The 16830-nt window shown below is 40.0% G+C and overlaps 1 protein-coding gene across 1 annotated transcript in view; it reads right to left on the bottom strand.

Annotated features, from left to right (window-relative positions):
• The window catches only part of EFCAB11 (EF-hand calcium binding domain 11), a 99390-nt gene that overhangs the window by 72387 nt on the left and 10173 nt on the right, over positions 1–16830 (bottom strand). The window contains exons 5-6 of the mRNA XM_030558947.1: positions 13714–13815; positions 10644–10734 (exon numbers count right to left, since the gene is read on the bottom strand). Of these exons, the coding sequence (XP_030414807.1) occupies positions 10644–10734; positions 13714–13815 (193 nt within the window). The remainder of the gene's footprint in view (positions 1–10643; positions 10735–13713; positions 13816–16830) is intronic.

Raw genomic sequence — 16830 nt, 5'->3', positions numbered from 1 at the left:
GTGCTAAGCTGAGGCAGCGGAGCTAAGCTGACCTGAGGTGGGCTCCCCCGGCGGGGTTAGCTGCTGCAGGGGGGCTCACCAGGCAGGATTAACTGTAGTGGAGGCGGGCTTCCCAGGCGGGGTTAGCTTCCGCGGGGGGGACGGGGGAGTGTGCCTCCACCGGCTGAGTTAGCTACCGCAGGTAGGGGGTGTCTCCCTGGACAGGGTTAGCTGCAGAGGGGGGGTAGCTGCTGGGGGGGGGCTCCCTGGGTGAGGAGGTGGGTTAGCTGCCGCGGGGGGGCGGGGTTAGCTGGGTGTGGGGGGGCGTGGCGCAAGGTGGAGGTTTCGCCTAGGGCGTGAAACTTCCTTGCACCGGCCTTGGATGCCACCTATCTCCAGAATTCTGACAACATCCTTTCAACAGGCAGACACACAAGTCACTGATTTTGAAGTCTGCCAATCCAGCAGAGCTTCCCGTTCGGTTGGTTTAGGAAGCAGTTTCCAGATTAATTCTTTCCTCGCTCTTAAAAGAGTCAAAATAGCTTAACTAAACTTTGTGAAGATTTGACTGATAACTCAGACATCTTTTTTGAGGAGGAGGGGACCCTACACAATATTACATTGCTAACAGGTCTTTGTGGATTCCAGAATGTTTGTTCAGAGAAATGTACAGACAGGCAAAATCTCCCTTTCTGCTTCTGAGTCATTCAGCAACCTGGACATCTGGAGAAATGTGCTCTAAGCACCAGTGCCCCTGCCCACTGGCCCTTAATATTAACAGAGAAGCAAAAAATTCCACAGTGAAACAACAGCTATCACCCCTTTGTGAAAGGACACGTGTTGACAGTGACATCATCTCTATAGTACCTTGTAAATGCATGTAAGGAACAAAGGGAGGGGGCTGTACATAATTTCAAGCAGAAGCTCCACCCCTCCTAATTCTGCCTAATGAGCAGCCAGAGAGCTGGCATAATGTACTTTCAAAGTAAAACAAGCTGGATGTCCATCTGCCTAAGTCAGTTTGAGACATGAAGTGTCAGGCAATGACAAACCAATACATCTGCATCTTCTGGGGATCCTGTCAGACTGATAAAAAAAAAGGAGGAGGAAAAAACTGAATTTATCTAAGAGTCTGCATTTGTTGCACGGATTAGGTAAAGATTGGAGTGAAGCGAGATTATACAATTCTTAGGTTTAGAACAGAAACTGGATAGGAACATTTCCTATTTAAGAAGGAATGATAAGCCTCATTTGAGAATAAATCCAGGAACTGTAATAAGGAATTTTTCACAAATATAAAGCCCTAACAGAGAACTGAGTAAACCAGACAGGCTGTTACTGTTCAGGAATATGGGCTGCACCACACCAGAAATCCATGGTGTCTGGTACCCTGTCTCTCAGTGCCCTGTATCAGTAGGGTTCCAGGCATCCAGTTTTCAACCAGAATGCCCAATCAAAAAGGGACCCTGGTGGCTTCAGTTGGCACTGCCAACTGGGTTGTTAAAAGTCTGGTCGGTGGCGCAGCGGGGGGCCAGGGTCTAAGGCAGGCTCCCTACCTGCCTTGGCTCTGTGTAGCTCCCGGAAGCGGCCGCCAGGTCCCGGCAGCCCCTAGATGATGGGCGACAACCAAGGAGGCTCCACATGCTGCCCCCGCCCTGAGGGCTGGCTCCACAGCTCCCATTGTCTGGGAACCGTGACCAATGGGAGCTGTGGGGGCAGCGGCTGTGGGCGTGAGGGCAGGGAGTGGAGACCTGTGTGTTTAGGGGCTGAAGGGACCTGACGGCTGCTTACCATAGCTCCCGGGAAGTGCCACTGGCACCCTGTACCCTGAACCCTTTCCCACACCCCAACCCCCTGCCCCAGCCTGGAGTTCCCTCCTGCACCCAAACTCCCTCCTAGAGCCTGCACCCCCCAAACCACTGTCCCAGCCCCCTCCTAAACACAAAACTCCTCATCCTCAGCCCCACCCCAGAGTCCACACTCCCAGCTGGATCCCACACCCCCTCCTGCACTCTGAACCCCCTGGCCCTGCCCAGAGCCCCCTCCTGTACCCCAAACCACTCATCTCTGGCCTCACCCCAGAGCCCATACCTCCAGCTAGAGACCTCACTCCCCTCCCACACTCCAACCCCCTGCCCTAGCCCAGTGAAAGTCAATGAGGGTTGCAGAGAGTGAGTGATGGAGAGGGGGACGGAGCAAGCAGGGGTGTGGCCTCGGAGAAGGGGTGGGGCAGGAGTGTTCGGCTTTGTGCATCTAGAAAGTTGGCAACCTTAAGTATCAGATGCTTCAAAGAAAGGACCAAGAAACCATATAAGGGACAAGTTACAGAACAATTTATCCATTCAAGGAAGTTTCTTCCTTACCACAGATTGAGGAAGATAGAGGAGGAAGGAAAATGATGACAGTCATAAATTCAAAGGAATGGGATGAAGGAGGGTAAAACAGAAAATGTCAAGATTCCAAAAAGGAATCACTGGCTGGTTGACAGACTGCCTTGACAATTTTTTTTTACAACGTAAATAAGAACCCATTATGAATCAATTCACCTTCCACCTTACTGCCACTAGTACACAGATCTGGACTTCAAAGACAGGAGATGCTAGATCCCGATGTAGGCCTGACGGAAAGAAATCTAAAATGGAGACAATCAAGGCCTTCTTGGGGAGAGGTCATTTTCATAAGACACAGACATGAAAAGGGAGCCTGTGTCCACTCTCAAGGATGGTGCTAATGAAAGACCCACGTCTCACATCGAGTGCCTGTAAATTGACAGAAAAAAGCTTTTCTAAATGACTGCACTTTGCTGGGCCTTCGATCAAGAGAAAGTGGAATCCTCAGCTAGAGGGTTAGCAGAAGATCTTTGTACCAAGTCCACTAAAGCCACACTGAAGTTATGCATGAGAACCATATATCTCCCACATTTTTAAATGCAGTGGGTTCAGAAAAAAAAAAATCTATAGCAAGTGACAGTTACCAGAACTGGCATGAAACCTGTGGACTTTTTAGTTGGCTCAAATAAAAAATTCAAGGTTTACAGGTCTTCACTTCCAGCACATTAAGTCAAACAGTTCTCATTCACTTGAGTGAATCCTGCCATATCCTGGTCAGTTAATCAACTTGATTTCTGAGGACCCACATCAGAAAAACTACTTTTATGGGAGAGAAATATCTTAGACTGTAAGTCTCCATTGGGCAGAGCCAACATTTAGCATGATGAAACCCCATTCCTGATTTAGGTCTCTGAGTGCTATTATAACAGTAATTAAATTCTGGCCAATACACAAGAATCTTTGCTTTGGTGCACAGACTTTTGCTCTTTCAGTTTGAATATCCCAAGACCTGGGCATTGTCTGAATGAATCATGACTGTGAGTCCTGGTACCAGTTCCTGAAGAGATATAGATACATAGCTTACATCCTTCCCCTCTAGTTGAAGGATGTGCCACATTCTCTCTTTCAACTAAGACCATTTAGCTGGTCAGCTCCCCAAAGTGCTTCTACCATCCAAGCAAGTCTGCTAGTCTCTCTTTCATCAGACAGAAGAGAGATTTTAGGAAGTCTTAGATTTTAAACTTTTGGGATTAATAGAAAGAATTTAGGGTTGCACTGAAACTTCCCTAAGTCATCATGCTATTACTTCAGAATGGAATCCAGTTTTCTGTCTCCCAGATATGAAAGAGAATCTAAGGGTCTAAAGGTCTTTTTTTTGTTTATTTTAAATCAATCTGGTCATCTCAGGGCTGAATCAAGGGCAAAATCCTCCATTTGTCAAACTTTTTGAAGGTAGTCAGTACAACTTATCAAAGGCTCTAGGAAAGAACATTTTAATTGGCTTCCTCTTACGGCTTCAGAAGCCACATTTTCTAGACTCTGGGGGTGAGCGGCATTGCCTTTTTCTGTCTCCTGAGGGAAATATTCTGATTCTGAAAAATGTAATAAAAACAAATCACAAAAATACCGTTAAGACAGCAACATGCATATTTTTAAAAACCCTGACAATTTTCTGAATATAAAGATTACTAGAACACATGTACAGTTTGTGTACTTTTACCAATATTTTACTCTTAATTAAAATAAAATACCTAGGACCAAATGAAAGAAGGATTGAAAAAACTGTAATTATCTAGTGCATACTGTACTATGCTAGTACATACTGACAATTAGTTTAAGCATGTTTATTACACTATCTAATGACTTAATATGTCATGTCAAAAACAAAGTACAAGCCCTTTCACCAATTTTTTTAACTAGGCATTCATTCAATTAAGTTTTGTTAGCATGAAGTATTATGATATCCTCTTACCAATCATACTGTACTTTCTAAGGCAGCTTTCTCAATTTGCAGCAGAGATACAGAGACAGCAAGCATCAGAACACAATGTAAACATTAGAGGGACATTAGAGAATAATACATTTGTAGAAAGTTGATTTCTAATTCCATGCAGAACAAGAAAGGTTGCTGTTTTGGTTAAAGCACTGGATTAGGATTCAGGAGAGGTGGTTCAGTTCTGGACTCTGCCACAGACTTCTTTTGTAACAATGGGCAAGTAATTTAATTTCTCTGTGCCTCTGTCCCCCATCTTAAAAAGTGGGATTATAATGCTACCTTTCCACCCTTTACCTGTTTTGTCTGCTTCAATCATAAACTCTCCAAGGCAAGGACTGTCTTACCATCTGTTAGTACAGCATCTAGCACAATGGGGGGCTGGCTTTTGATTCAGGCATACAAATAAACAGCAACTCTTTAGATTAATCATTAGGAATAAGTGAAAAATTCCATCCATAATTGCCTTTCTTGACTCTATACTATACTCCCCTGGGCTAGCAAAATATCTAGGACAAATTACACTTTCAATAAAAGGTACATTTTAGAGGATACTGGTATTCTGTTACCCTAAAACTGGAACTCTAATTTCATTAAAAATGGGAACATTCTGAGGGAGCTTATGGGGTATTTGAAGCCTTCCAAGGGTGACCAGATGTTTTGATTTTACAGGGACAGTCCTGATTTTTGGTTTTTTTGTGTTTTGTTTTGTTTTTTAAATATAGGTTACTATTATCCCCCACTCCCATCCCATTTTTCATATTTGCTGTCTGGTTACCCTAACCCTTCCCCTCCAGGTCAGTGGTTCAGCCTAGTACTGGATGATTGTGACCAACAGTTTTTGCTGTCTAATACTTGCTTAGTAGTCTAAGTAAGATGAGTTTGGTGGTCCGGAGTCTAATCCCCAGTGGACAGAAGCTGTATCATACCAACAGCTAATGCAACAGAAAATAATGAACATCCTAGTTGGTAGTCCCAGTAAAAGATAGCATGGACTGAATTGTCGTAAGTCTCCAACTCTCCTTTCACTCTTAGAGATGATCCCTTTCAGAACTGAGACACTGTGAGGGGAAAGAAGAAACCCACACTAGTTGTTTATAAATAATAATTCAATCTCCAAAGATGTCAATTTGGCATATTTTATGAATGCTATATTTGTACATTGTAAAGGCTATTCTATAGGCTTACCCTATGTGAAGTAAATGGTCTCTAAAATAAGAGAAGGACACAGAAGCAGAAAATATCTAAGCACTTCATTTAAATAATGTTTTTAGTCCAGGAGTGTAGTTTTCAAAAGTTTAAGGTCCATTTTTTGTAATGGCATATTCCTACATAGGAAGAAATATACCTGATTTTTCAGATGCAGTTGATGCATATACACAGGACTATATACATACATTTGCATAGGAATTGCATTCCTGGATCCCAATCCTGCATACACGTAATTTTAAGCATGCAAGTACTCCTCCTTGCTTCAATGGACCTAACCCACATGCTTTAAGCTAAGACTGTGAGTGAGTGTTTGCAGGACTAGAATGCAGAAGAGGAAAAGATTTAGGCACTAGACAGTATCTGTTTAAAATCTATATTTCCAAGACTGCATCTTAAATTGGAGTAGGTTTACCTATAACAGTTTTTCCGTCCACTGAAGTGCATTTTTAATTTTTCCACACAAATAACTGAGGAAAGTCGTTTGACTTGACTATCTATGACCTCCATCAAGTGAAGCACCATCTTTCTCCTGCAAAGGCACTTTCAAAGCTTTGATTTGCTTTCCAACACTAATTGCCGCTCTGGTGTTATCCATTCAAGCTCATGGCCCTAACCATAAAAAAAAAACAACAAATACAAACCAAACAATAAAACCCAAGAAAAATTCTTAACAAAAATCCATTAAGGGATCTATTTCTTATGAAATAACTCTCCCAAAGGGAGCATTCCCCTTCCCTTTATTATTAATTATTTATGAACTGGCCTGCTTATGGATAACCGTATGCCACTGTTATTAGTAAAATTAATGGTCTGTATTCCTTACTCTTGTAAAGACTGTAGGATTGGGCCCACTGATTAATTTCAAGGGAATATATCAGAAGGAGCCTTTGGTTCCTAAACAAATATCATAATCTCTAGAGCACTTTTACCTCAGGGCAATATTTTTGTTAATTTATCACCCTTGCACGTAGTGGTATTTTTTGTATTAATGATGTTTTTTTTTTTTCCAATGTCCCTTACTTCTCGCCAGTTAAGGGCAGGGACAGATTGGGTGTTCTGACAGTCTCTGGATTCTTCCTCATCTAGCAAAAGCAGTTTGGGGGAAGGCAGGAGATGCTATTGGGCTATATTTAATTCCTGCCCTCCCAGAGCAGGAAATTTGTCTATGGAGAAATAGAGATGTGACTCCAGTCCCTGATAGGAAACTTCAAAGGAAGCTGGAGGGTCAGAGCAAGAAAATATTTTCTTGGATGAAAGTAGCTTTCTATAGATCTCTGTATGTGAGCCAATGATATTCAACATGGTATACTGTACAGATGTATCAGTTCATGAGCAATAATATGTAATTTTTGAGCATGTGACTAGCTTTTAACCAATGAATTGAAAAAAAATATACATTCACAATGAATATATACACATGTACACATAAAAATGTATTTTATCCATTAGAGATAATTTTGAAGCAATAACAATAGACTTGTGTATGTGATTAATTGTGATAATATGAAAGGCTTCAAGACAGTTGCTTAAGAAATGAGACAAACAAAGGAATAAACTACTGCAGGCATCACCAGAGCTGGAATGATATTGTACTGTGTACTACGTTTCCATGGCAACTAGCCATAGGAAGATGAATGTTTCATATTCACTCTGCTCTGCAGTACATGTCTATAAATCAAACTTGCATAAAGAGCATAAGATTTCTGCTGTGGAGTGGTTCTCAAAACTGGGTTATTTTCTTGTTACTGGATAATTATAAGAAAGAAATATGAAACAATTAGGTCTTTTTAGCAGTGAAAGAATTAACACACAAAAATATTAATACACCTCTGACATGTGACCCTATTAATTTAAGTGCAAAGCAGCATAAAATTCAGATCATGAATGGGATACAGTGTTTCTGATCTATGAGCTATGATGTATGCTTGTTAGCTTCAGAAACTGTATGTCTATTATTCTTTTTTTTTAAAAAGACGTGTCATTTATTCACTCTTTCACATTTTCATAATTATCATTTTTCAGCTTTGTTCTGCTATTTCACTTTCATTATTACAGTTTGAGGATTCAACAATTAAATATCTTCCTCTTATACACAAATGGTACAGCTAAGACAGGTATTTCCTTGACTGCAGTAATTAATAATGCTGTATATTTGTAACTAGGTTAACCAAACATAAATCAAAGTTTCACAACAAAAAATGCAAACATTTCTTGCAGTGCTTGCTGACAACAACTGGTATGCCACCTTACAATGAGGACACCATGGTCACTTTTCATTATAAGATGTTCAGCTTAATAATTGCACATTGTCCTATTTAAACTTTTCTGACAATTCATACATGTACTCTCAAAGAGAGAATGAGTAACATGGTTATGAAAAAAGTTTAATTCATAAAATCAACCCATCTACCAAAATAAATAAGTGTCCTACCATTAAACCACTCACCACTAGGCATTACTAGAACCCCTGTGTAATGAATGGCTAGTGTTCTTACGGAACATTGACATTTCAATCAGATGTACCATGATTAAGCACCCGATGTCCATTTTGTCTAATATACCTGGTAAGATCACAGAAACAGTTGAACTCTACAATTCATTTTTACCACAATATTTTTGTACGTACTATAGTCAATAGATGTGATCAAAATAAATTGAAGATTCACCTGAAGCTTACATGAACCTTAGCAGCAAATTACACAGAATATTAACATTTTGGGGAAAAAAACCACAATATATTTAGCAGACAATTTCTAAATGAAATTTTACATTAATCTGTATGACATGCAAATATTCTTGTATTGGTATTATTTCCTTGAAATAAAATAAAAAAACTGCACACTTACTATACCCAAGAACTCTTTTGAATCAACTCTATCTAGTCTCAGTTCTTACCTTAAACAGAGCATTTAGCACCACCAAATGGTTGAGAAGATCTATTGCCAGTTTAAATTCATTCAGTATATCTGACCATGTTTATTTTATGTTTATAAATATACTTTACATCCAATACCAAAGTGAAGCACAGGCATTAACTGTTCATTTTTCGTGTGTTAGAGAAGTACACTATGCTTTGTAATCCATATTATCTTGCTATATGAGGGGGAGAGGAATAGCTCAGTGGTTTGAGCATTGGCCTGCTAAACTCAGGGTTGTGAGTTCAGTCCTTGAGGGGGGCCACTTTAGGGTTCTGTGGTAAAAATCTATCTGGGGATTGGTCCTGCTTTGAGCAGGGGGTTGGACTAGATGACCTCCCAAGGTCCCTTCCAACCCTGATATTCTATGAAATCTATAAATCATACTAAAAATGTACACTGTATTTTAATAGTAATAAAATGCATAAATGGAAAATCTAAGCAACTCATTTTAAAGCACCATGCCAGAGAGAGAGCAAAACAAAATGTATTTTTAATATGAGCATTTTTGCACACAAAGCATCAGGCAATTGCACGTGTAAAACCTGTACTTCTCTGATCTCAGCATGCAAATGTTGAGTTTTACTTATATTCTTATTTGTACTTTTTTGAGTAGCTCATGTGCTGCACAAGGATTTGTACATTTGGCTCTGAATATTGAAATTATGGTAGTTCTTTGTTTTAATGTAAATTACAATACAGTAATGACAGACAAATAATGCCTGTGATCAGAGAAAAAGAATGTTTTGAAATGTGATTCATTCAAAAGCATTTTTGAGTTATCATGTAATTCATTATTTTAGGATCTGAAGTCACAAACACGTGTGTGTGCATACGGGCATGTATACATTAAATATCTAGGATGATATCCTACATCTGTTGAAGACAATGACAAAACTACCATGGATTTCAATGAGGTCAGGATTTCTCCACTGTTATGTAACAACTATCTTTGTACTTCTCTCCTTAAGATTTACCTGGCCCTGGCTTCAGTGATTGATATGTTTCTTTTAATTTTTACTAAAAATAATACATTGGGAGATTTGACATTCAGAAGCAAACATGTGCCCTAAACTGCAGCAGCAGAAGCTAAATAAGCATTAAAAGCTATGACCTTGAATTTTCTCTCTTTAAATTTCTTTTTTCTTTTTTCTAGTTTCTTCTGGGACTAAGCACACACTCAGCATCTTTTACATTTTTTTATTTCATTTTTATAAGAAAAATCTCCAACTTTCCATGCTTAGCTTCTTAAAATTCAAGTGATGCAGCAGTATGTGAAATGCTATAAAGACAGCACTTTTACCAACCAGCAGGGCTTACAATATTAAAAAAGAAAGTTATTTAGATGACAACTTCATAGAGTTCCAAAATGTACTCATTAAGCTCTTTTCTTTCTAGTCCCTACAAGCCTATCTTAGAGCTTTCTCCTGCTCTTGGTCATCAAAGCATGCATTATCATGCATCTTACATGCACATATATTATAAATGATGTTACATAAAGTACACAGCAATTCTGTACCTATGATCTAAATTTAGCCAAAGAGCTCAATTCTGATGTGTGTGTCAAAGAAAGAGGAAAAGTTGCGGGGAAAGGAGGAACATTCTAAAGCCAGTGCAGTTTAAACCATACTTTGGGCTGTTTGTTTTGGCTGGTGTGAGGGCATAGAGATCCGAATTTTGTGAAATGACAATATTGATGCTTCTTGCCCTTACATTCATATATCTGTGTGTTTCTGCTTACATGTTTTTAATTCCCCAGATGACTCATTCTGGTCACCTGTCTAGGAAAAGCTTTCTGGACATAACTTTACCCAACAAAGTAAAACTCGCATACTAAGGGGAACAAGTACCCTCAATGATTTCAGCTGGGGTTATTAGTGGAACAAGGTGCTACTCAATATAAAGTGCCAGAATCTGGCCCTAAGTGATCATTATTATGTGAGAAACTGCAGTTCAAGTAGCATAGTCTGTGTTAGATTCCTCTCCAGCTCTCATACCACATTCATAAATATGGAATCACAAGGCACACAACTTGGTAATACTGCATTATGGTATCCACTGATCAATATGTTTTACAACATTTTACAGTTATGACATTTTTTGTGATGTGAAAAACACATTACAAGCTTCAGAGTGGTAGCCATGTTAGACTGTATCAGCAAAAATAACTTCTATATAAGAACAAGAATCAAACAAGACTTATGTTTATCTTACCTGAAAGCTTCAACTATGATCCTTTCAGGTAACTTTGGAGCAATGGAATTGAAGGCTCTTTTGAAATCTTCCAAAGTCAAAAATCCTCTATCTTGTTTAAAGAAGTGGGAAAATAAGATTAAAAAACAAACAAAAACAAACAAAAAAACTATGAAGAGTTATGCTTGCTCAAGAACCAAACATCAGTTTTTAAATATATTAATACTTATAAGCCTGTCCAGTAGATTTTCAGATCTAAGTACACTCTTTGAAGTTATTATAATTTCAGCCAGAGTATTTTAGGAAATGGCTAGGATCCACATAGGGTAGGGTAGTGGGAGTGTCAAAAAATGAGTGATTCAAGAATGATTTTGTACTGTCATTTTGGTGTATGCTACCAAAAACTCCATTCAAAGGAATTACTCTTGCAACATCTGTACTGCACTGTTTCATATTTAAGAATTAATTTTTAAAATGACAGTTTTTAAAATAAATTTTTATACTGGGGAAACTTTCAAATGCACACTTTAAAATATACTAAAATGATCTTTTACATGTGTTTCACAATTTTTCTTCCCATATTTGCTAATTATCAAATTCCATGTGTGGAGTTGTATTTAAACAAGGTTTCCCTCACAGTACATTTTCTCTTCTAGATTAATTCTGCAATGAAGTCATGATACTGAATATATAACATTAGAACAAAATCCATGAAAGAGACCAACCACCTATTATTACGTGAATGTCTATATTATGGAGCTAGGTTGCTGTAGCTATGCGAGCATAACCCTGTATTGTTAATACAGCCTATACTGCTGAAAGATCTAGGAACACCACTTCTCTGAATGACAGTGCCTAAGACGGCAGAAACATTCTTCTGTAAACATACCTGCATCTACTCTAGGGGCTAGGTCACCATACCTACGGTGCTCCTTATTTAGCTAAGGAGCTATGGTGCTCCTTACTTCCACAGCTATGTCAACCTAACTTTTAGGTGCAGACAAGACCTATCACTTCATTGCAGGATCCAACTGAAAGAGAAAGCAATAATTCAAACAAGGTTGTCACTGGGTACGTATGGGGGAGGAGGGAGAGAGAGACACACACACAGACAATGATGGACAAAACAAAGGCGCATGGGGTAGCTGCTGAGGTGCGTTAGCCTCTTTAAAAAGCTTACTGAAGCACCTACTAGCAGTTCAGGACAAGAATGCTACCCATCAATTTAACAGATGGGAAACCGGATTGGATACACAAGATGCCTGATAGCTTTGGATAAAAGGGGGAGAATATATAGGGGTAGGCCCCTCTTTCCACTGTTCGTTGGACAGGTAGAGAGATGTGAACTAATTGGTCCTTGGTTCCCACCATCATTTATTTAAATCCTGGCCCAAGGTTTAGCAGGCCTCTTGCCCCATGTTTAGATGAACCCACACTCCCTCCTTGTAGTTCTAGAGTATAGGAATTGCACTTTTAGGTTATTTTATGTTAATTTGGTGCAATTTGCAGCCGGTGTCCAGGATGGATAAAAGACCAAAGGGCTAGTGATCAGAAAATAAGAAACATGGGATTTTGCTATGGACCCTGGTCTATGGAAAAGGGGTGATCTGAAGTCCTTGCAGCCTGCAGTCCCTCTGTCTGTCCCTTCTGTCCCCTTTGCTGGAGGAAAAGGTGAGAAGATCAGCAGAGCGAGCTGAATCCTTGGGGGCAGGCACTGGAGAGTCTATCCTGAGTTACGAGCCATATGATAGATGTCGAGTGTAGGGTTTACAGAACCTACCTAACACACCTGGCACGGGAAGATGGGGCGGATAATGCACCTATCCAATGTTAAATTTAAATAAAGTTGCAACCTGCCATTTAAAATCTTTTTCTTGTGTGTCCTGATCAAGCTGCAGACGATGCTTGACTGACTCATTTCAGCACCTGGCCCTCCTTCTATTCCTCATGGGCCAAGCCTGTTTCAGGCCAGGGACAGACAAAAAAAAAAGACCACATGGAAAGGATAGTATAAATGCTACAAGCCCTTGGTTCACTGGCCCTATTTTCAAGCTTCTCTCCTTTTTGCTAAGGGGAGTGGGGAGGGGAGGAGAAGAATCACAGTCCATCCCCATAGCCTACCAGAAAAGGAAAAAGAGCTACCAAGCCTGGGTCCCAGAATAAGCCATAGAAGAAGATCCTTGCTGCTTTGTCTCTTCCCCTTCATCTGTCAGGCAGGGAAAGGAAGATTCTCTCCCATCTCCTGGGAGAGGAATCGGCAGCATAAGTGGTGTGCGTGAGTGAGCAGAGAAATATTAGAAGAGGAGGGTCCTGAGGGAATTCCAATAATCGGGATGGTGATACAATATTGGTAACAGTAAGTGGGATCAGGGTAGGTGAATAGCTAGAGATGCTTTTCTTCAAAAACTGGAGAAACATGCAGTGGAACAGAGAACCTGGGAGCCTACTGCTGGTCTCAACTGCCTGCTGTCCCTCCTTCTGTTAATCATCTACCTGCAATGCCATTACTATATTAGGGTACGTCCACACTACAGCTTAAAATCGATATTAGTAAAATCGATTTTACAAAACAGGTTTTATAAAATCGATTTTACACGTCCACACTAGGGCACATTACTTCGGTGGTGTGCATCCATGGTCCCAGGGTACCATCGATTTCCAGAGCGGTGCACTCTGGGTAGCTCAGTAAAAGAATGGGACCAATAACTTTGATTTCCGTCCACACTAACCCTAAATCGATTTAGTAATATTGATTCTAGGATTACTCCTTTCGTTTAGCTGGAGTACAGAAATCGATTTTAAGACCCCTTAAAATCGATTTTAAGTGCCTTGTAGTGTGGACGGTTACAGCGTTAAATCGATTTAAAGCTGTTTAAATCGATTTAACGCTGTAGTGTGGACCTGGCCTTAGTTACTTTACTTGGAAAGATAGAAACATAGGAAGATAAGGCTGGAAAGCTCCTGTCTAGGATATTGCCCAAATCCCATCATAGGATAATGCTCTATTTTGCATATTTGCTTCAGTATGGAGGTCTCTCTTAAAAAAAAAAAAAAACAAAAAAAAAAAACTCTTCAGGGAAGAAAAACTTACACTGCATGTCAAAAGCTGTGAATATCTGCCTTATTTCACTATGGTGTAGTTGTGCAGCCTTCTTTGTACTCATAAGTTTTAAAAATTCTTCAAGTAATACACCTAGAGAAATGGAAAATGTTAATATACCTCCCTCCAAAAAACCCTCTGCTTTATTTGCCCACTGCAACCATGACTCACTCAGGCAATATAATTGTAACTGCTTTATTATTAATGATAAGAACAAGAATTGAAACAATTACAGTATCTTCCATAATGTTAGGTTATGTGAAAATATTCTACTAGAGATTTGCAAAATTCAGCTTCTTCTCAAATTATATTTCCATTTACCTGGCTCTTCTTTCTCTATTCCTTAATATATTTCTTGCTGGCTGGCTACAATGCCATCTTTCCTTAGACTGGGAGAACAGGAGAAAGAAGTGGTCACTCCAAAGTCAATAGCACTTGAATTCCACAAATAAAGGAATAGAGTGTATTGCACAAACAATATAGCTGGCATCATTCCCAGCTCTGTCTAAATCCTATGAAATGCTCTGTAGCCTCAGGTTTGGTTTCCTATGCGTCTCCTAATAAAATTGCATGGTAACACTGGATTGGTTATTACACTTACAGATTGTGTAAATGTACTTAGAAACAAGTTTATCTGATTTTTTTTAGTGAGAGTTAAATAAAAAAAGAGGTTGGAATGCAAATATAGTTTGTTAAATCCAACTCTAATTAACTGTCTGGTATTTCTGAAAGCAAAGTACTTGTATAAAAAAGAAATCTTAGGAAAAAAATGTATGCCCTAGTTTTTAAAAATAGAACAAGTCAAGACAGAAATAAATGTAATTTCAACTCAGAATTCTCATGTAGTCTAATCTTGTGCCTTACACCTGTGAAATATACAGATTTAGACCTATTTTATACACTTGAAATGATTTATAAAGAACAATGTCACTGTTTTAGCTAGCTTTTTAAAACAATATAACAAGACCTCAGTGGTTTCTTTTTCTCACAGTTTTTCCATATTCATTTATATCTAATATGGTTCAGAAGCATAGCTCCTTCAGCTCCACCTACTGTCTGAATTCAAACCTTAAACTACAAGTGCTCAGATTCCCAATGTTTTTTTCATTACTGCTTCTTGAAACATCACATTAAAGACCATTACATTCTCAGTTTCTAGAATTATAGACACATGCTGGTTTCAACTACTAGGTTCTGTATATACACAATTTCTTTAATAACAAGGGATGCCTAAACACACTGAACTTGCCTGCCTGAGCAACATCCCTTTCAATTGGATAACTACAGAAGTAAAACCTGAGAAAAGCAACATGGGCTGCAATCCATTTATTTATTTTCTCTTTCAAAGTGGCACATAAGACTGGAAAATTATAGTATACAATTTTCCTTTTAAAGAACGACCCCTACAGTACTGTGCTGCCCATTCATTGATCTCTTAGCACTGGCTTTTTATCTAGTATAACTACAGAGCACAAAGCTACCTCAATACATAAGAAGCCATATTTCTAGGTAAAAATAAAATGTCTCATCTGTCAACTGGACACTTAAAAATCCATAATCTAAAAATCCAAGTAAACAGTTAACTTTGTACTTGTGTCTGGACTTAGTTTTGCAGATAAGACTTCTCTGCTCTTTATCAATCCAACAGACAAATAATGGAATGGTGGCAGAGGGACATTGTCAGACAATTTTCATCACTTACCAACCAATACAGGCTTTGCTTACTTCCTGCACTTCTCTCAATTTAGGTTATGAAAACAGACTAGCCAGATTTACTTTTCTCTATAGTCAGCTTCTGTTGATTCCATTTTCAGGTTCTCATACTCTAGCACAATGCTGCTGTATTTGGGATGCATGTACTGCAGAAGCACATTTATTTGTTAAAAGCCACCTCTTTCCACAGTTTAAGAGACCATTTCAATTAGTCTATAAAGCCTTGCTATTAGAAAAACCTCAATTTTGAGTCAATATATCTGCACCAAAGCAGGGATGGTATAGTATATACCTAAGGTCAGTGGTGAGCTGGAGCCGGTTCACAAGAACAGGTTGTTAAATTTAGAAGCCAGTGTAGAACCGGTTGCTAAAGGGGTGGCCCGGCTTCCTCAGGGGGCAATTTAAAGGGCCTGGGGCCCCAGACTTTTTAAATAAGTCTGGGGCCCCAGGCCCTTTAAATTGACACCAGAGCCCCACTACTGGAGCCCTGGGGGTAGGGCTGCGGGGCTCTGGGGGCTATTGAAAAAGTCTGGGGCTCCCGCTGCTCCTACTGTCCTGGTCCTTTAAATAGTCACAGGAGCCCTGTCACTTCCCCAGGGCTCTGGTGGCTATTTAAAGGACTGGGGCGGTAGAAGCAGGGGAGCTGCGGGCCCTTTAAATAGCCCCTAGAGCCCTGGGATAGGGCGGGGCTCCAGGGGCTATTTATTTAAAGGGCTGGGGCTCCAGCCGCCTCTGCTGCCCCAGTTCTTTAAATAGCCCCCAGAGCCGGCTGCTGCTGCTACCCTGGTGGGGGAGGGAGAGGGGGAAGAGGGAGAGGAGAAACTTGTGGGTTCTGAGGGGGGCAGGACGTGGGTTGGGGTCGGATGTGTATGTGTGAGGGGAAGACACGAATGTAGGGCTTGTACTGTACTCACTGAGCAGTTCCCTACCGGGTCTTCGGTGGCACGGGGAGGGGTGGGGTGGCGGCAGCTGTCTTCACTTGCTCCAGGTGAAGGACCTGCTGCCAAAATGCCACCAAAAACCCGGAGCAAGTGAAGACCCCTCCCCCGCCGAAGTGCCACCGAGGACCCAGTAGGGAACCGGTTCTTAGGATTTTGGGAGCTCATCACTGCCTAGAGGTGGTTTTTACCACATAAAATAATGGGCTTTTACCGCTCAGGAAAAAAGCTAGTTAGTCCCAGTTCTAGACATTTTCTATTTTTAAAAACTGTTTCATTAATGCACACAGTATTACACTTAGCTTTATAGTTACATTCTCAAATTGTGCTTACACAAGGCAGTAGATTCAGAAATTAATTTAGGGTTCTACAAATAAAAAGTACAACTGTAATAAGGGTAATATTAATATATGTAACATATTCCAATGTTCAGTATTGTCTCTGTACATTTTGTCTG

Source organism: Gopherus evgoodei, chromosome 4, assembly GCF_007399415.2.
Source record: "Gopherus evgoodei ecotype Sinaloan lineage chromosome 4, rGopEvg1_v1.p, whole genome shotgun sequence".
NCBI classification, from domain to species: Eukaryota; Metazoa; Chordata; order Testudines; family Testudinidae; genus Gopherus; species Gopherus evgoodei.
This window is presented reverse-complemented; position numbering and strand designations above follow the sequence as displayed.